At 39.6% G+C, this 20602-nt stretch overlaps 2 protein-coding genes across 2 annotated transcripts in view; one reads left to right on the top strand and one right to left on the bottom strand.

Moving 5' to 3' along the window:
- Positions 1-20602, bottom strand: part of LOC143025757 (uncharacterized) — a 240789-nt gene that overhangs the window by 132740 nt on the left and 87447 nt on the right. The window lies entirely within an intron of this gene.
- LOC143025485 (selenoprotein S-like) overlaps positions 1-20602 on the top strand; it is a 77920-nt gene that overhangs the window by 4369 nt on the left and 52949 nt on the right. Inside the window, exons 2-4 of the mRNA XM_076185212.1 lie at positions 8216-8367; positions 8508-8648; positions 18071-18177. Coding sequence (XP_076041327.1) covers positions 8268-8367; positions 8508-8648; positions 18071-18177 — 348 coding nt within the window. The 5' untranslated portion in view covers positions 8216-8267. The remainder of the gene's footprint in view (positions 1-8215; positions 8368-8507; positions 8649-18070; positions 18178-20602) is intronic.

The following is a 20602-nucleotide window of genomic DNA, read 5'->3' as shown; positions in this document are numbered from 1 at the left end:
GGCATGATAGAACACGGCGAAGTTGACGTCAATATTTAATGGAGTTTTTGTATTCCCTTTTTATGTATATATAAAATATGTATTTCTATTCAACATGTACTTTTTGCATTGAATATGTAATATACGAAAGCACTCTGCTTCGTTAGTTTCTCTTTTCAAGTGGTCTACTTTGCATAATACAATGTATGCAATATCATATTTCATAGCCTATAAATTTTGTATAGCGTATTTTAAATAAAATGGAATGAAAATTTTGTATTTAATTGTATGCAATATTTATGTAATCTTTGTATTATAAAAACATAAACAACAACAGTTTTTAAAATAAAAATGTTCACTCTACCTTTATTCAAGTTAGTATGCAAATATGCCCCACATGTTCGAACCTCACAAGAAATTCTACAAGTATTATGTTTTTGGCCAACTTCATCAACCACGCTCAGCAGGATTGCTATGTTTTCTACCAGGAAAAATGCCAAATTCTGACAAAATGCTGCCAAAATGTTTTTAAAACATGCCCCAAAAATGCCAACCATTACATTTTCTAAGATTTTTTCTTGTATTTTGGTTTTACATGTGTAGTTAAAAATAATGTATATAACTACAATTACAATATGAAAAATATTTTTTACTGTTGACTAGCCAATATAATACAATACCACATGATATAACCAAGATCAAGGTGTATAACTACAATTACAATATAAAAATATTTTTTTACTGTCGACTAGCCAATATAAAACAATGTCACATGATATGACCAAGATCAATTTATTTCATTCATGTACATCATCATTTAATTCTAGTGGTACTGTAATAAACCACCATCCTCTGAAATAAATCTACTTTCAAGACTGTGTGTGAAAAGGAAAGAAAGATATGAACTTCCAAAATAAAATATATTATACTCCGTATTATGTTAGAAAGAAAAAATATTAATAACTAAAATAAAATGTATTACTCCATACATTACGTTTAAGTTCCTAAGTAAACTTTTTGGTATCCTCTACAATAAATTAAACCAGTTTATTAAACAACCTCCTAGAGACTGACATATATAAATAAAAAATACATTTGTGACTTTTCTATTGTGTCTAAATATAATCAAAAGCATCATCAGAATAAGAAATGTTTGATGCACTACTCCGTTCATACATATTTTCACTAAAGAAGAGCTGAAACATCCTCTGGCTAGGCACAAAATCTTTACATTTCCCACATGATATAACCAAGATAAATTTATATCATTCATATACATCATCATTTAATACTTGATACAAGTAAAAGAATGATCTCTAATCACGACCGGGTATTTAAAAATGCCCCCCCAAAATGCCAAATTCTCAAAAATGCTACCCAACAAATTTTCCTGCCAAACACAGTAAAAACATTCCAAAAATACAAAATTTGGCATTAAAAATGCCAATCTGGCAACCTTGACGCTCAGTGATGATCTGCATTCTCAGAACATAGATGGCAGGCTAGCGGTAAATTTGTAACCACGAATCGTAGCTGGGGTCGGTAATTTTGCAGAGGATAAAAACGTTACTTCTCTTTGATCAAATTACATGAAAATTACACCTTTTAAAGAAAATAGTTCAAATAATGCAACCATATGCTAATTTGTTATGGTATTTGTAGCTGTGGTCGGTCATACTGCAGAGGCTAAAACATAACTTCTCTTTGGTCAAATTACATGAAAATCACATTTTAAAGAAAAGTTTAAATAATTCAACTATAAGCAGTCTATTACACTAATAACACAACAGTAAGAAACTTAAAAGAGTGTAGTTTGATCCATACCACCAGTAATCATAGACGGCGGAATGGACGAGTCGTAGCCGGGGTCGGTAAAATTGCAGAGGACAAAAACTTAAGTTCTCTTTGATCATGTTACATGGAAATCACACATCTTAAAGAAAATAGTTCAAATAATGCAACCATACATATATAGAAGTGTAGTTTTGAGAAAAAACCCGTCCTTGTTTGGGTTTTGTTGTTTTGTTCGGCTTTTCTCGGTTTGTTACGGTTTGTTCGGCAATTAGTGAGACCCTGTAACCATATTTGCCTTTTCATGGCAACCATGAAGCTGTCAATGGTGATGTGTAAACAAAATCAAACACGCATCAGATTCATGGGTGATATGCCTACATATAATGCCGCTAAGCTCAAACATCAAGTGATCAACGATCTTCATCTTAAGCATCTCATTCCCGTAAGAAAATAGGTTGATAAACTTGTTTATCTAACATAAAATTATGTTTATTGATGCCTTACCTTAATATTTTTACTCGGAAAACTATGTTGCCGAGTTTGATAACCAAATTTCCGTTTAAATCGCTGAAAAATTGTTTCTATTTCAAGAATTGGGCATACACTTGCAAAACAACAAGGTAATTTGAATATCTTGCGCATGCGCTGAACGCGGGAAGCATTCAAATTAAACTAAACAAAAGCTAGTGGGCCGCAACAAATGGCGATGAAAACAGTACATGGTCGACAATGGCGCCGCGCGTGGATTTGGGCATACCTAAACACTGGTCAGCCACAGGCACAAACAAAAGACCCACACTCATTGGCCTCAGGAAACAAACAAGTAACTTCTATATGTCGTTACTACAAACGTGGAGTTTGTAACTATGGAATAACAGGCAAAGACTGTTCCCACAGACACCCAAAACCATGCCCCAAACTCTTGACCCATGGAATAAAGGACCAAAGGGGATGCAAATTGGGGAAAAACTGTACCCTATTCCACCCAACCATGTGCAGAAACTCCCTAAGAAACAAAAAATGCTTGACCAGAGACTGTAAATTCCTGCATGTTAGGGGCACAAATCGGAAACCGGACAACACAGACGACAAGAAAGAGAGGAATTTACATACCAACACTAGCACACACAGGGGAACAGAATCTCAGATGCAAACACATCACAAACCCAATGGATCGGACCCAGCACCCTCAAGCAATGTTCGAGGGCCTGAAAAGACACAAAGTGCCCAAGCGGATTTTTTAGGCTTGGTAAACGGCTTGAACACAGCCCTAGATCTACTGACCAAAACCATACAAGCACAGGGAACACTCTTGACCAACTACATGGAAGAGAGGAAACCAACAGGGTACATACCACTGCTGCCTCCGCAGACAGCAATACTACCCAGCCAACAATTTCCCTGGCTCACAGCGGCACAAACAAATACACACTAGAAAACATCATCATGGGTAACATACAAGGCCTCTACCCTAAAACTAACCAAAGTAAAGTTCCTTTCATCAAAGAACTAACAGTGCTAGAGGACCCCCTGTTTGTTGCCCTGACTGAAACACACTTGAGGAAGGAGGTGAAAGATGCAGAAATAGCAATGGGGCAATATACCCCATATAGAGTAGATAGAGAAGGGAGAATGCATGGAGGTGTTATCATATATACATGTAAGGAATACCCACACCTCAGACACAAAGATCCTCCTTACACACAGAGACAGTCAAGTTGAACTCATAGCTCTACATATAAACACACTCAACCTTATTGTCATTAACTGCTATCGCCCACCCCAGTGTGACACTGAAAAATTCAGAAGAGGGATAGAAAAGATAGACCTCTTACTAGATAGTCTGCAAACACCAATGCCTGACATCATCCTCTGTGGGGATTTTAATCTACCATTTATACAATGGCCAGAAGGTACCATATCAGGAAGAACAATAGAGGACCAAGTCCAAGCCAAACTCCTGCTGGACCTAACTGACAGGGCATTTCTCTCACAGATGATAACCAAGCCAACAAGGATAAATAATATCCTCGACCTTTTCTTCACCAACAATCAGGACATTCTCAGCAACTACCACGTATAAGAAACAACGCTCACTGACCACAACCTCATCACGGTGAACACCACCTACATGAAAACAGGGAATGTACAAAGTAAACCATCCTCATCGGAGGATACTCACCTGGGGCACTTCAACTTCCACAGCGACTCCATAAAGTGGGAAGAGGTTAATGCTAGCCTTGGTGAAGTAAATTGGGACCACATCATGGAAGGAAATAGTCCAGATGACACGTTTCAGGCCCTAATAAAAACTTTACTAGAAATCTGCAATAACCACATCCCACTAAAACGAAACAGAAGACCTCAACAAACCACCATACCAAGAGACAGAAGAATCCTGATGAAGAAAAGAAGGTCCTTAATTAAACAACTGAATAAAAGAAAAAGTGAAGAAAAGGGGTGCTGAATCAGGGCCAAAATAGCTGAAGTCAAACAACAAATAAGATATCCCATGAAGCACAAAGGAGAAACGAAGAAAGTCGGGCAATAACAAACATTAAACAAAACCCGAAATACCAAGGCATTTGATAAGGTTGATCACGGCATCCTTCTCCACAAAATCAGATCCTTAGGAATTGGAGGCATACTGGGAAACTGGCTATCCAGTTTCCTCACTGGGAGGACACAGACAGTGGCAGTGGATGGCCTCAAATCTGTAGAGACTACTGCAGTCAATTGTGGTCACCCCATAAAAGAGGGGAAATCCAGCGACTGGAAGCAGTTCAAAGAAGCTTCACCCGGCAGATCCAGGGGATGAGGGAACTAAATTACTGGGACTGCCTCAAGGAACTCAATCTGTTCTCCCAACAAAGGAGGAGGGACCAGTACAGGGCCATCTACCTGTGGAAGGTCCTGGAAAATCAAACACCAGACCCCACAAACTCCTCTACACTGCACTCACAATACAATAAACGAACAGGGCGGAAGTGCAAAAGAAGAACCCTTCCAACCAGAGCCCCGGAGCGAATCAAGACTTTACTTGCTGTCAGCCTGGGGCATGAAGGACCAAGGATCTTCAATGCACTCCCTAAACAAGTAAGAGACATAACAGGCTGCACGGTGGACACATTTAAGGCTGGCCTGGACAGATACTTAACGTCCTTACCTGATGAACCACCGATACCAGGCTATACAGACATCTGTCGGGCAGCCTCAAACTCCATCCCGGGATCAAATAGACCTACTAACTAGGGATGCCAAAACCGGATTCAGCGGCAGATCACCGTGACTGTGAGGGATCAACCTCAGAACAACACCAAGTAAACCAAGTAAGCAAGTAAGTTCCTGCAGAGGCAGTGCATTGTAGTTCATTCGAAGCTTTAAGAATCATTTACATAAACACCTAAGCAAGATCATAAAAAGATGCTGTAATGATTATAATTTATTTTATATTCATATTGTTTATTTGTGTTATCATTTGTTTGTTTGTTTATTATTATTTGCTGGTTTATTATTAGTTATATGACATGCCAATTTATTATTTACTATTTACCTGTTTGTTTATTATTTAACTATACCTATTCATTTATTTATGTATTTTACTTATGATTTACATTATTATAGTTTTGATTTATTCATTTATTTATTTATTATGATTTTTTTTCGCATCCGACCTAGATATGGACCAAAAGGTCTCCTGTCGGCATGCTCCACCTTTGTAATCCTTTGGCTTTGAAGGTAGTGCTGCATTTTGCAAATATTAGTGATCACAGAGGCAATGTAGTCTACTTGTGTTGCACAATTTCTTTTGATTATTTTCATTGATTTGCAGCAGGTCTCCGTAGATTTAATGACTATGACCACCAAGGTAATTCAGTACATTTGTAATAACCTCTTCAACTTAAAGGTCAGATATCAACAGATATACCATTCACTAAAAATCATCGTATTGCTCGAAAAAGTACTTTTTAAAAGCATACAAATAAAGTTTTTACCTATTACAGAAGAATTTATTCAGAAAATTCACTTTTAATTGCGCCTCGCATACCACTTTTCCGAAGTCTAGTTATTCAGAATAACAATATTGTTTGTTTGGCAACTGTGACATCACGAACGCGGAATTCCCCGAACCTTTCCCGAAGCGCACGGGCGGAATGTTTCAAATAGCAGACGACGCAGTGAAATGAAGACGAAACTGTTTTTTGCCAAATTTGATAAGATGTAGATGGTGGAATTATATAGAATACTTTCAGTATGTTTTTTTATGTACATTAAACTGTAAATACAAAAAGTTATTGAAGTCTTGATATCTGACCTTTAAAGGTCAGATATCAAGACTTCAATAACTTTGCGTCGTCTGCTATTCGAAACATTCCGCCCGTGCGCTTCGGGAAAGGTTCTGAATAAATTCTTCTGTAATAGGTAAAAACTTTATTTGTATGCTTTTAAAAAGTACTTTTTCGATGATTTTTAGTGAATGGTATATCTGTTGATATCTGACCTTTATAGTTTCACCCAACCATAGAATTTGATATGTGGCTTATGTGTTTCTGGTGAGAAATGTTGTGATATGAACGATGGTGTACATCATTTCCGTCGCAAATGCGTACTTTTGAAGTTATGCACTTATGCCTACATCTCCTGAACGATGTGGGGGGGGACGTGTGGGAAATCGGGGTTTTTGGGTGGGGAAGACTAATAAATGGAGTAATGTGCATTGCAAAACAGGTATAAAATGAACAAAAACACTTTAAAAAAAAATCACATTTTACGGCCGGAGTCCAGCGGTAGCCATCTTTGTTTTTACCAACAATTCGAAAAAGGTCTCGCTAGATCTGTTACACTTAGCGAAGTCCACTCCAGCTGCGCAAGACTTCCTAACCATAAACTAACGTTACCTCCGTTAGGTTAGGTTAGTTTAGTTTACGGTTACCAAGTCTTCCCTAAATCTAGCGCTTCTACTCACAAATACAATCGTTAGTAAACAAACATGGTGCCGCGCGCGGTACTCGCCGATATGGGATTTTTTTTTTTTTTTTTTTTTTTCGTTTCTTTAGTCTTCATTTTACACCAGTTTGCCAACGCGCATTACTCCATTTATTAACCTCTTCACTCTGGGGCACATCGCACGTCTGGCAGCATTAGCTGCCCGATGTGCGATGTTGCGTCATAATGGCATTATAAAAAATAAAGTCAGTGCTCAATCGTTTGTTCTCTTTCACCCGTGTATTTTGATAACCATAGAAAATTGATTAAGCCAGTTTAGAAAGAATGAAGATTATGTAGGTACGACTACAATAAATATAATCAAGATGCTGATGTCGGTATCATCGAGTACCCACTTGCTCCTCATGCCGCCTACGTAAGCATCACCGTGTGGAAGTGGTTAATCTTCCCCACCCAAAAACCCCGATTTCCCACACATCCCCCCACATCTTTTGGGAGATGTACTCATAAGTGCATAATTTCAATACTTAATTACTTCAAAAGTACGCATTTGCGACGGAAATGATGTACACCATCGTTCATATCACAACATTTCTCACCAGAAACACATATGCCACATATCAAATTCTATGGTTGGGTGAAACTATAAATTGAGGGAAGTTTCAGTGCAGGTTGGCTCCTGCATAATACTTTTCAGTTTCTCTACAACTGTTGTCAGTGAATTTATTATATTGTTATTTGTAGCTACAGAGTCTATTTGTACAAACATTACATTGTCAGCCATTGCATTTCCAGTAGGGGGAGAACAACAGGTCTGGTTTACACAAGACAGGTGCCTACTTCTCAGACAGTAATGTCAACACCTATAATTACCTCCAGTTACTGATCATTTTAGACCTGAAGGTTACAAGTTATGTTCATCTGTCCCAACCTTTTTATATCTGGCCTCACCATTTTACTTTTCTTTTTCTTTCTCCTCTTCTTCTCTGTCTTCTTCTTTGCCTTCATCTTCTTTCTCATCTTTGCCATAGGGGTGAATGGAGAATAGTTGTGTATGGATGATGCTGTGATGCATGAGGGGGAGTTGGTTGGGTATGGGAAAGTATGTATGAGAAATAAATTGATGCAGCCTGAAGGGATTTCTCCCCGTCTTCTCCTTTTCTGCATGAGGGGATGGAGAGGGGGGGTCGCCAATTTAATGAAGCTGTCTTGCTGTGGAAGTGCGGTGTCTTGCAGCATTGCTTTTGACCCAGAGCAGTGGACAAGATGCAGGGATGACCTGTCAACCAGGAGGTGCCAAGATAAAAGGGAGGGAATATGTAGGGGATGGAATGGGTGGGAGTGGTTTCTATGCCTGTTTTTTTTGCTACCTCCCTTGTAAGGGGGAAAGAGCCTTAGCTATATGTATATATCATCTTCTTTGTCTTGTCCTTCTTCATCCTTTTCTTCTTCTATTTCTTCCATAACATATTCATTCATTTAATGTCATTTGTAGATTGGGTGCCATATGTGATGCAGTGGAGGAGATTGTAGCTGAGCCAGACAGAATGGGAGAGGAGGGCCAGCCACCTGTAGTCGAGCCTGACCATCCCCCCACACTGGAACAACAGAACCCTTGGCTTCTAAGACAATTTTTCAGTCATTCATGTGAGTTTTTTTATTTATTTATTTATTTATTTATTTTTTAACATAAACATGGGTGGGTGTTTTTTTTTCCAGTCATCTGTGTTCATCCTAAGATGATATTGTAAGGTTTTAAAAATTTTAAATATTTCTTTCCTTTTCAGTTGTTGCCTTGTCATCATATGGTTGGTATGTGGTGACTGCCATATTTATTGGTGTCATAGTATGGAGAAGAGTCCGGCCATTATTTATGAAATGGAAGAAGAAGAAAGAGGATGAACAAGAAGCTGCTGAATTCCACAAAAGTAAGGCATTTATGCTTTTTTTTTTTTTATTTCATTTGATTGATTGATTTTTCTATTTATTTATTTATTTCTTATTTATTATTTGTTTATTTATTCATTTATCTATTATTATGTCATTTAATGGGAGTGGAGTATGTGGGGATGGAATGGGTGGGAGTGGATTTTTTACCTTTGTTTTTTGTCTGTGATAGAGGAAAACTGTTCATAGAGAAATGATGACACTTTTATACTACGACTATCCCTCCGTTATGCTGTCCCCCAACCCCTTGTTACTGTCCTGTACCATTTCTCTGAATATTCATTTCCTTTTTTCGCCGACCCTGTGGTGGGGGAAGAGAATGCTACCACCAAGTCCCACTGGAGTCGTAAAAGGCGACAAAAAATGGGATGGGGGATGGGATTAGGAGTCCTACTACCTTTAGCCCCAAAAGAGGACATTCCTAAAAAAAGAAGAAAAGGCATAAGAGGGTCTGGGAGTTTTCCAACCAGTACCCTAAAGTTTGGGTCTTTTTATGTGTGTGGATGTGGAACAGATAAGAGTAAAAGGGAAGAGATAGGCAGTATGTTTGTGAGAAGAAAGATGGATGTGCTGGCTTTGAGTGAAATTAAATGAAAGGAAAGGGCAACTGTGAGTTTTGGAGTATAGCTGGGAGGTACTCAGGAGTGAAGAGGGGATGAGGGAGAGAAGGGGTGGCTATACTAGTAAGTGAAGAGATAAGTAAGTGGAAAGTGGAGTGGAAGGGGGTTTCATCAAGGTTTATGTGGATGAAGGTGAAGCTGGGAAGGGAGATGTGGGTTTTTGTAAGTGCGTATGGACCTGGTAGTGAGAAGAGCATAGACGAAAGGGAGGCTTTTTGGATAGATATAAATGAGTGCATAGAGGGATTAGGGAGAAATGTCAATGTAGTTGTATTGGGAGACCTTAATGCTAGGGTAGGAAATGAACCAATAGACGGAGTGATTGGGAAATATTGAGTTCCAGGTAAAAATCGTAGTGGAGAAATGATAGTGATGTGTCTTGAGAGTTGATGATAGTGATGTGTCTTGAGAGTTGATGATAGGAAATACAGTGTTTAGGAAGAAAGTCAAGCATAAGTACACATGGGAGAGGGTGGTGGATGGAAGGGTGGCAGATAGAGCGTTAATGGACTATATAGTGGTGACCAGGAGTATGGTAGGAAGAGTTAAGGATGTACATGTTCTGAGGGGAGAGAGTGGGGGAATATGAGATAATTTTCTGGTGGAAGGTAAATTGAGAGTGGAGAATAGGTGGAGAAAGAGGAAAAGGGCAGAAGGTAGGGAGGTACTTACAGTGAACTGATTGAATGAGAAAAAAAAAGGAGAATGAGTATAAGAAGCTGAAAGAGGAGTGGGAGGGAGTAAAGGATAGAGTAGAACTAGGAGTGGAGAAGGAATGGGGATGGTTCAAGGAGGGAGTCATAAGGTGTGCAAAGATGGTGTGTGGAACAAGGAGGGCGGGAGGAAATAGAAGGAAGGGTAGTGAGTAGTGGGATGAGGAAGCAAAGAAAGATGTAGAAGAGAAGAAGCAGGGATTCATAGATTGGCTACAAATTAGGGTGAGGGAATCGTATGAGAAGTACAAAGTAAAGAGAAGGGAAGTTGAGCATAAGAGAGGAAGCAAAGAGGAGAGCAGATGTGAAATGGGGTAAGAGTATGACAAAATTTTGAAAGTAATAAAAAGATGTTTTGGAAGTAAATTAAAAGAGAAAGAGGAGGGGGATCAAATAGAGAAGAAAATACAAAAGGTGCAGATGGAGAGATGATAATGGAAGAGAAGGCAGTGAGAGGAAGGTGGGCAGAGTATTTTAGGGAGTTGCTAAATGTGAAGGAGGATAGGGAGGGAAAGGTAGTTGCAGTGGGAAGCACTAAGAAAATGAGAGTGATGAGTGAGGAAAATGGAGGAGAAATAGGGAAGGATGAAGTGAAAGCAGCTGTTAAAATGATGAGAGCAGGTAAGGCACCTGGTCTGGATGGATGACATGCAGAATGTCTGAAGAAAGGAGGAACAGTTATGGTGGACTGGTTGGTGAGGTTATTTAATGTTTGTTTAAGAGAGGGTAGAGTGCTGGAGGACTGGAGGAGTGCCTGTATAGCTCTACTTTACAAGGAAAAGGGGGACAAGTGTGAGTGTAGTAGTTTCAGAGGGATCAGCTTGTTGAGTGTAGTTGGGAAGGCTTATGGGAGGGTCTTGATTGAGAGGATTGGGAAAGGAACAGAGGGAGTAATTGGTGAGGAACAGTGTGGGTTTAGGACAGGTAGAGGTTGTGTAGATCAGATTTTTGTGGTAAGACCAATATGTGAGGAAGCTATAGGAAAAGGTAAGGATGTTTTTTGGGCTTCTATGCTTTTATGGATCTGGAAAAGGCTTACGACAGGGTAGACAGGAAGGCACTGTGGGAGGTACTGCAGATATATGGGATAGGAGGAAAGCTGTTAAGAGCAGTCAAGAGTTTTTACGAGAGTAGTAGAACTTGCGTTAGGATTAGAAATGGAGAGAGTGAATGGTTTGAGGTAAAGGTGGGACTTTGTCAGGGATGTGTTATGTCATCCTAGCTGTTCAATCTTTACATGGATGGGGTGGTGTGAGAGGTGAATGCAAGGGTAGAGGTTGGAGATGATTAAAGAAAAGGAGAAAAGTGGGAGGTGAGCCAGTTGTTGTTTGCTGACAACACTGCACTTGTAGCAGGATCAGAGGAGGGATTGAGGAAGATGGTGACAGAGTTTGAGAAGGTGTGTGAAAGAAGGAAGCTGAAGATAAATGTGGGTAAAAGTAAGGTGATGAGATATACAAGGGGAGAGAGTGACAGCAGGCTGGAAGTGAGCATTAAGGGTGAAAGACTGGAGGAAATGGATAGTTTTAGATACTTGCGTGCAAATGTGGCAGGAAAGGGAGGAGTGCGGTTGGAGGTAGAATGTAGATTGAGAGAAGTGAGTAAATGCCTTGGTGGATTGAAAAGTGTAATGAGAAATAGACATTTGGGAATAGATGCTAAGAGGAGACTGTATGAAGGAGTAATTGTGCCAACAGCATTGTACGGGGCAGAAACATGGAACATGAGAGAGGAAGAGAAAAGGAGTTTGAATGTGTTTGAGATGAAATGTTTGAGAAGTATGATGGGTTACTAGGCTAGATAGAGTGAGAAGGTGATGAGAACGGGTGGAAAGGAAACTGGGAGATAGAGTTGATGAAAGAGTATTAGGATGGTTTGGACACATGGAAAGAATGAGTGAAGAAAGATTAGTAAAAGAAGTGTGGAAGGCAGAGATGGAAGGAGTGAATATGAGGGGGTGTCCTAGGATGAGATGGATGGATGGGGTGAAAGGGGCATTACAAAAGAGAGGAATGTCTGTGGAAGAAGGACGGGAGATGACAGAAGATAGGGGTGAATGGAGAGCGGATGTGTATAGATGATGCTGTGATGCATGAGGGGGAGTGGCTGGGGGATGGGGGGTGAAGAAGTATGTATGAGAAAAAAAAAAATTGACACAGCCCGAAGGGATTTGTCCCTGTCTTCACCTTTTCTGCACCGAATTTATGAAGCGCCCACATCTTTTTCAGATCTCAACTTCATTATCTCCTTAGTTCCAATTCTATGTTGTCCTGATATCCTATTTTTACTTTTTCCAAATCTATTATGCTACATTTAATATTGAAGTTCACTTCCCATTTCTGACTCCAGGTCTTCCTTTAGTGATTTGCAATCCTTTTCAGTTTTTACTTTCCTTAACAATTTGGCGTCATCTGCAAAGAAGCTCATGTAACATTGCACATCATCATCCATGTCATTCACATAAATAGCAAACATTATTGGAGCCAATACAGATCCTTGCAGAACTCCACTGATCACCTCTTTCCAACCTGAATATTTTTCTCTGAGCACTACTCTCATCTTTTTACCAATCAGGAAGTCCTCCATCCATTTTAGTAGGTTCCCTTGTATCTATCCTTTATGTTTCAGTTTTCTTAATAATTTGTATCTATCCTATATGTTTCAGTTTTCTTAATTTTTTGTGTGGTACTTTGTCAAAAGCTTTTTGTAAGTCCAGGAAGGCACAGTCAGCCCATCCATTCCTTTCTTGCACAATGTCTATTAATCTTGAGTAAAAACATATTAAATTTGTGGTACATGATCTTCCTTGTCTGAACCCAAATTGTCATGGGTTTATTATATCATTATCTTCCAGGTGTTTTACCCATCTTGATGATTTTCTCACAAATTTTGGCTATAGTGCTTGTTAGTGAGACCGGTCTATAGTTAGTTGGTTCTTCCTTGTTTCCTCAGTTAGTGGTACAATGTTAGCATTTTTCCAGTCTTTTGGTATTTTTCCTTCTTTAAATGAGCAACTTATTATGTTATGTATTTTGTCTGTTAGTTCTTTGCATTCTTTTAGAATCCAATTTGCAATTCCGTCTGGGCCATGTGATTTCCTGACGTCAAGGTTTGATAGATGTTCCATTATTTCTTTTTGTGTTATTATTATCTCGCTCATTGGGGGAGATTGCCTTTCATTTCCCTTGTCCCAATATTGTGCTTTCTAGTGAAAACAAAGTGATTATTCATGACTTTGGCAATTTCTAGTTCTTCTGTGTATTCTATATTCTTTTGGCATAGTTTCACCATTTCCTGTTTATTTTTAAGTTTACCATTCATGTATTGATAGAATAGCTTGGGCTCTTTGCATTTATCTATAATGTCCTTTTCATGGTTCCTTTTTTCCTCTCTTCGCACTTTTACATACACATTTCTTTAGTTTATATATACTTGCCATTTTCTATTTTTTTTTTTCTTTTCTCCATCTTTACCAAGCTCTGTCCCTTCTATCTTTTGCCACACTGCATCTTTTGTTGAACCAGCATTTAATGTATACTCTCTCTAGCTTCTGTCTTGGTACATGCCTATTCACCCCTTCATTGTAATTATCCATCAAGATATCCCATTTCTCTTCCACTTTTGTCTCTCATGTAAAAAAATTCCTAATTTGCATCCAGGAGGAATTTTAGTTTTCCAAAGTCCATTTTGCTTTACATCAATCTTCCTTTTCTATGTTTATCATTTCCCTCCATGTATATTTCTTCCTTAACCTCTTCAGTACGGGCCTTAAATCTCGCGGGCAGCAGCCGCTGCCACCGTACAACGTGTCATTATAATACTCGCATAAAATATAGTCACCGCTTATATCGATCGTTCTCTCTTTCACCCGTGAATTTTGATAACCATAGAAAATGTGATTAAAGACAGTTTAGAGAGTATGTAAAAACGCAGGGGCAACTACAATAAATATAATCAAGACGCCGATATGGCAGCCTCGCGTATCCACTTGCTCCTCATGCCGCCTACGTATGTGGCACCGTATGGAAGGGGTTAAGTTCAGTTTCAGTGAGTACAACCACTCCTCGTTTAACGACGACAATTGGGACCAGCGCGCCGTCATTAACCGAATTGGTCGTTAAGCAAAAGTGTATACATATACGTACATGTACTGTATGTACAATGCCCATCAATACATGTACATGTATCTTTATTTTCGTGTATTTTCCCTCTTTTATACAGTACATTAAAGCTTTATTTACTGTTTATTTACGGTGGTTAGGTTCCTGAAATTACCGTATATGACCAAATCCGCTTATGCTGACATTCCATATTGAATACCGGGGTATTTTTTTAGTTTCGACCATGGGTGCAATATAGCAATAGAAAATTAGTTATTAATTTTGTAAATTAAAATGTATCAACGTAATATGCAATTTTGTGGGTGGAAATGAAAGTAAAAAATACCATGCTACAAGAAAATATGCTAATGAATGAAGTTGGTAGCATAGGATTGTGACGCCATCTTGTCGTCTGCCAACGTCTCTCATGACAACGACAACGAGGACGAGCCGGATGACATTTAATTTGCAGGTAATGATTTATCAAACACAGGTCAGGTTAGTTTAGTTTAGGTTAGACGAATTCATCATCCTTTTATTTCTTCGACATCGGCATCTATCATAACAAACATGGTGTACCATTCATCCGACATGACTTCGTTACTTACGAAATTTGTTTTAGCACCTTTTTTTTTTTCTTTTTTTTTCCGCTCACAAAATTGCATATTACTTTGATACATTATAATTTACAAAATTAATAATTAATTTTCTATTTCTATATTGCGCCCATGGTCGAAATTAAAAATTTACCACTACCGGTATATACTGTACCCCAGGTAGTTTTTGCAGCTTGCAGGATGGTAATGTAGACCTAAGCTTCAGAACATTTTACCTCACAGCTAATATCCACCGTACAAGTTCAATTATAACATCATACAAATTTGCCTCAGCCAACTTAATTATCGTACACGACGTCGTAACTTCGGGAGATTTACGTTAAAGGTCTGTAATAAGCCCGTCGTAACTCCGCGTCGTCGCTAACCGAGTAGGTCGTTAAACGAGGAGTACCTGTATATGGTCACTCTTTCCAATTGGTGTCTTGTATTGGGTTTTATCCACAATTTCAGGTAATGTAAATATTAAATCTAGTCTCGACAGCTCATTATTTCTATGTCTGGTGTTTTCACTGACCCACTGAGTCATTGTATATTCCGTCATGTCCAGTAATACATTACCCCACAAGTCATCTCCGCTTTTCACTGTCATGTCCTCCAAACAAATTTCTCTGCGTCATAATAATCGCATTATAAAAAATAAAGTCAGTGCTCAATCATTCGTTCTCTTTCACCCATGTATTTTGATAACCATAGAAAATATGATGAAGCCAGTTTAGAGAGAATGGAGGTTACGTAGGTATGACTACAATAAATATAATCAAGATGCCGACGGCATCATCGAGTACCCACTTGCTCCTCATGCCGCCTACGTAGGCGTCACCGTATGGAAGTGGTTAAAGTCCCACATAATTACCAGGTTACCTCCACCCATTATTATCTCATTTAATGAATGCCTTGTATCTTCTAGCATTTTTGTATACCCGTTCTCTTTCCAAGCGTTCATTTTTGGGAGCACATAAGTCACCACAAACTTTCCACTTTTCATGTCCTTGACTTTGACTTTTATCATGATCAGTTATCATGATCAGTTCTACATTTAAGTTTTTCTTGGCCAAGAACATGACTCCTCCTCCCTGTTTCTTGTCTCTGTTTTTAATCCAGTAATTGTATAGTCCATGTCCAACATCGATGGATGGTATTGCACCCCTTAGTTTAGTCTCCACAATTCCCATTATGTCTGGTTTTTCTTCTTACAGGTAATCATTGAGTTCATTCAGTCCAGAAATTAATATGGTGATGTTAGTATAGGCCACTTTCAATTTTTTCCTTTCTCCATTTTTTTTTTCTGTCTGGTTCTCCCATTCTGATGTGTATGTGGAGGCTGTGACAAGTGTGTGCCTCTCATGTCAGGGTTATTCTTGACTTTGAGGACTTTCATTTTATGGTGTAAATGGTCTGTAGGTGTTGTATTTGTGCAACCTGTAATTGTCTTTAGGGCTTTGTTTTGTGTGATCTGTAGGGTGTTGTTGGTGTCTTAGTGAGATTAGAGGTTCCATGTGGGGTTCACATAATTCATCACCTGGCTTATGCTTTGTTTTTATATTGTAGTACTAGTTTCTTTGTTTTGTCTGTATGTTGTTCCTATAATTTATTTAAGTGCATTAAGTCTAGATGAGCATTTTTTTGGTTAAGTTTGTGATGTGTTGTTTGAATGACATGGATGTATCATATGTTACACCAAGAATCTTGGGTGTATGTGTGTGTGGTATGAGAGTGTTGTTGATATAGAGGCATGGTATGTATATGTGTTCCACTGTCTAGTTGGTGAGAAGTGTGGCTGTGGGGCTATTGTGAGTGTAGTGAACCAATTGTAAAGTGTGTTCAGGTATGGTTGTAGTATTTCTGCAGATTTGTATTTCTGAGGTGTTGGGTGTGAGTATATTGTGCACACATAGATTAAAGAGTGTGGGGGATAGAACCGAGCCCTGTGGTACTCCATTCTTAAAGTTTCTAGTGTGTGATGATTGGCCATAATCTGACACTTAGGCATTTCTACCTGCTAGATAATTGGTCAGCTATCTTTTGGTATGAATGTGCATGTCTGTGTTGTATATTTTGTTTGTGAGATTGTCATGGGGGATGGCATCGAAAGTTTTAGTAATGTCTGATGTTATAAGAAGTGTTCTGTGTAGGGGCATATCTTAATTGATGTTTATCAGAAGAGTGTTTTTGAAGGTTAGTGGTCTAAAACCATGTGATTCAGCAAGGGGTGTGTGTGGTATGATGAGCTGTAGTATGAGGTGTTTTATGACTCAGGGGGGGGGGAGTGCAGGGAGGTGTGATTGGGTGATGTGATGCTGGGGATGAGTAGGGAGTATGTGTGAATGATATTTTGACACAGCCTGAAGGGATTTCTCCCCATCCTCTCTGTTTTCCAGGACAGAGAGGCAGGTTGCCCATCAAGTGAAGCAGCCTTGCTGTGGTTGCACTGTGTCTTGATACATTGCATCTGACCCAGGGCAGTGGGTGGGTGACAGGGATGACCCTCCATCCATGAGGATCTAAGATGAAAGGGTAGAAAGGATGGTGGATGGGAGTGGAATGGGTGGAACTGGGTGCTTGCCTTTTGACTTAGATTCCTTCTTGTAAGGGGGAAAAAGCTCTTGGTATATAGAGAGTATGTGTATCAGAGGACCTTTTACACCTTATAAGGGGGATGGCAGAGTCAAAGCACACACCCACCCTATACCCTATGAAACCCATTCATTACCTCTCCCATCTTAATACTTTGTCCCCTGCCACATTGGTCAGACCAAAGGCAATGCAGCTTAGCACAGCACTTTCACAATAGGCCATAACTGTGTACTGAAATAAAATTGCTTTTTGATCAGTTAAGTGTACTAGAGAAATGGATGCAGGGATTATACAGGTGAGTGGATGAGGGATGAAGGAAGCATTCAAAACAAATGTTACCCACAGAGCAAGGTGACTGAGGGAACATCCTTGCTTCTTTTGATTCACATCATGTGTATCCCTTTCAGTCTTTCCGGCTTAGCTGTGTGAAGATTAAATCTTGTTATTTTCCTAATGATACTGCCAGTTACTGATGGATCCTTCTTGTGGAACAGGTGTGACAATGAAGAGGCTAGGGAAAAAATATTGTAGGTAGGGATTATCACACAGCTAAGACCAGAGGGTCAGTCAGTCAGTCTGTTTTCCCAGGTCTCTCTTGCTGAAGCCTCATGAACCCCAGATAACTAACCAAAGCCACTGGTTCAGCCCATGAATCTCCTCAATGAATTTGAGTATATATGAAGTGTGTGTGTATTTTGACACAAACTCTTCCCCATATAAAGGGAAAAGGGCCTTTAGGATGTGTAATTACATAAATATTATTTTTTCTAAAATTTCAGACCCAGATGTATTTATAAGTAGAGAGCTAGCAATAGAAGCTGCAAGACAAAGAATGCAAGATGAATATTCTCGGGCAGCTGCTGCACATGCTGTGAAGATCAAGGAGGTACAGTATTTATTATCAGACTTGTATTATTTTTATTATAAAGCTGTTAAGGGAAACATTGTGCTCGAGAACGAACTTCGTCAATTATGATCGGAATTTCGCGAATTTTTAATATGTTATATATACATATACTGAGATGGGGGTGGAAAGGGAGTTGGGAGATAGGGTTGATGAAAGAGTATTAGGATGGTTTGGACACATGGAAAGAATGAGTGAAGAAAGACTAGTAAAAGAGGTGTGGAAGGCAGATGTGGAGGGAGTGAACATGAGGGGACGTCCTAGGATGAGGTGGATGGATGGGGTGAAGGGGGCTTTGGGGAAGAGGGGAATGTCTGTTGAGGAAGGACGGGAGAGGACAGAAGACGGGTGAATGGAGAATGGTTTTATATGGATGATGTGATGCATGAGGTGGAATGGGCAGGGGGATGGGGAGTGAGGTAGTATGTGTGAGCAGAATTTGATGCAGCCTGAAGGGATTTCTCCCCATCTTCTCCTTTTATGCATGGGGGGACGGAGAGGGGGTTCGCCGATTTAATGAAGCGGCCTTGCTGTGGATGTGCTGTGTCTTGCAACACTGCTTCTGACCCAGGGCAGTGGACAAGGTGCAGGGATGACCCGTCATCCGGGAGGTTCTAAGATATGAGGGAGGGTGGAGGGGTGTGGAGTGTATACAGAAATGGAATGGGTGGAAATTATTTTATGCCTTTTCTTTTTTGGCTACCTCCCTTGTAAGGGGGGAAAAGCCTTGGTATATGTATGTATTTGGTAGAAAAACAATGAAGTAATTAAAAAAACCAGTTTTATGAAAAATTACAAACTTTCTATCTCCTCATTTATCCATTGACTGAGCATGCTGAAAAAAATACCACAAATGCTCTATAGCAATACCTAAATAATTATTGTAGTTTTTGGAATTTCCTCTTAGTTTAGGAGAAAGAATTTTTTTTTTTTAATGTTGACTTTTTTTTTTTACATAAAATACAATATATCGACTTCTGTCACAAAAAAAAAGAAAAATGCTTCAATAGAAAAATTGCAAATTTATTTAGCTTTCAATTGATCGAAACCCCATTAAAATCGGCCAAGTAGTTATGGAGGAGATAGAAAAAATGTAGAGAAAAGTGTAGTTTTGAGATATTGAGCTTTGAAGTTCAAAATACATTTCCCTGCATTTTTTATATATTTCATTTAGATTTTTTTTCCTCTGCGCCAATCTTCATGCATTCTATGTCATTCACATGTTATTATAAAGTGTAGCTGGTACCTGGTCCCCCCTTTTACGAGGTATTAGCAGCTAAGAAGGCAAGTGTTTCAGGAGGCACCACCTTCCTCATTGTCGCCAGGTTCACTTATTAGAAAGTTCCTGGCTGGAAATCGGAGCTGAACGATAGTATTCTCTTCCTCTTTCTGGTCTTTGGTGTCCCTTTCCGTTCTGTGTCTTTTTCTTGTTCCTCAAGTGCTTTTGTAATGATGGGATTGACTCCAACCAAGTGAGAGAGAAGATTATGTGTCCTTCCAAAGTTATGATCAATGACAGTTGCTCTTGTGACGAAAAGCACTCGGAGCATTTCAGTTGAAGAGGCACATGATGGTACGTCACGCATGCTCGATGTTTGCGGTGACGTCATTTGAGAAAAGAGGATGTGGAGGGGCAGAGGAGTGCAATAACGCAGTCAGCGTAGCGAGCCCGGGTGCGCAGCAGCACTGCTATGAGTCATCTCCAGTAATAACCGAGGCAGAAGTACACTCTTTCTCAATAATTTGATTCAGTTTCTTAGCTCTTTCATGAAATGCACGTTTCTTCTTCGAATGTTTAGGCATTCTTGAAATGATTATACATACACATACATATACCAAGGCTTTTTCCCCCTTACAAGGGAGGTAGCCAAAAAGGAAAAGGCATAAAATCATTTCCACCCATTCCATCCCTGAATACACTCCACACCCCTCCACCCTCCCTCTTATCTTAGCACCTCCTGGATGATGGGTCATCCCTGCACCTTGTCCACTGCCCTGGGTCAGAAGCAGTGTTGCAAGACACAGCACATCCACAGCAAGGCCGCTTCATTAAATCGGCGACCCCCCCTCTCCGTCCCCACATTGCATAAAAGGAGAAGATGGGGAGAAATCCCTTCGGCCTGCATCAACTTTTGCTCACACATACTACCTCACCCCCCATCCCCCTGCCCATTCCACCTCATGCAATCACATCATCCATATACAACCATTCTCCATTCACCCCTGTCTTCTGTCCTCTCCCGTCCTTCCTCAACAGACATTCCCCTCTTCCCCAAAGCCCCCTTCACCCCATCCATCCACCTCATCCTAGGACGTCCCCTCATGTTCACTCCCTCCACATCTGCCTTCCATACCTCTTTTACTAGTCTTTCTTCACTCATTCTTTCCATGTGTCCAAACCATCCTA

Source organism: Oratosquilla oratoria, chromosome 5, assembly GCF_046742065.1.
Source record: "Oratosquilla oratoria isolate Oo_2021 chromosome 5, ASM4674206v1, whole genome shotgun sequence".
NCBI classification, from domain to species: Eukaryota; Metazoa; Arthropoda; class Malacostraca; order Stomatopoda; family Squillidae; genus Oratosquilla; species Oratosquilla oratoria.
This window is presented reverse-complemented; position numbering and strand designations above follow the sequence as displayed.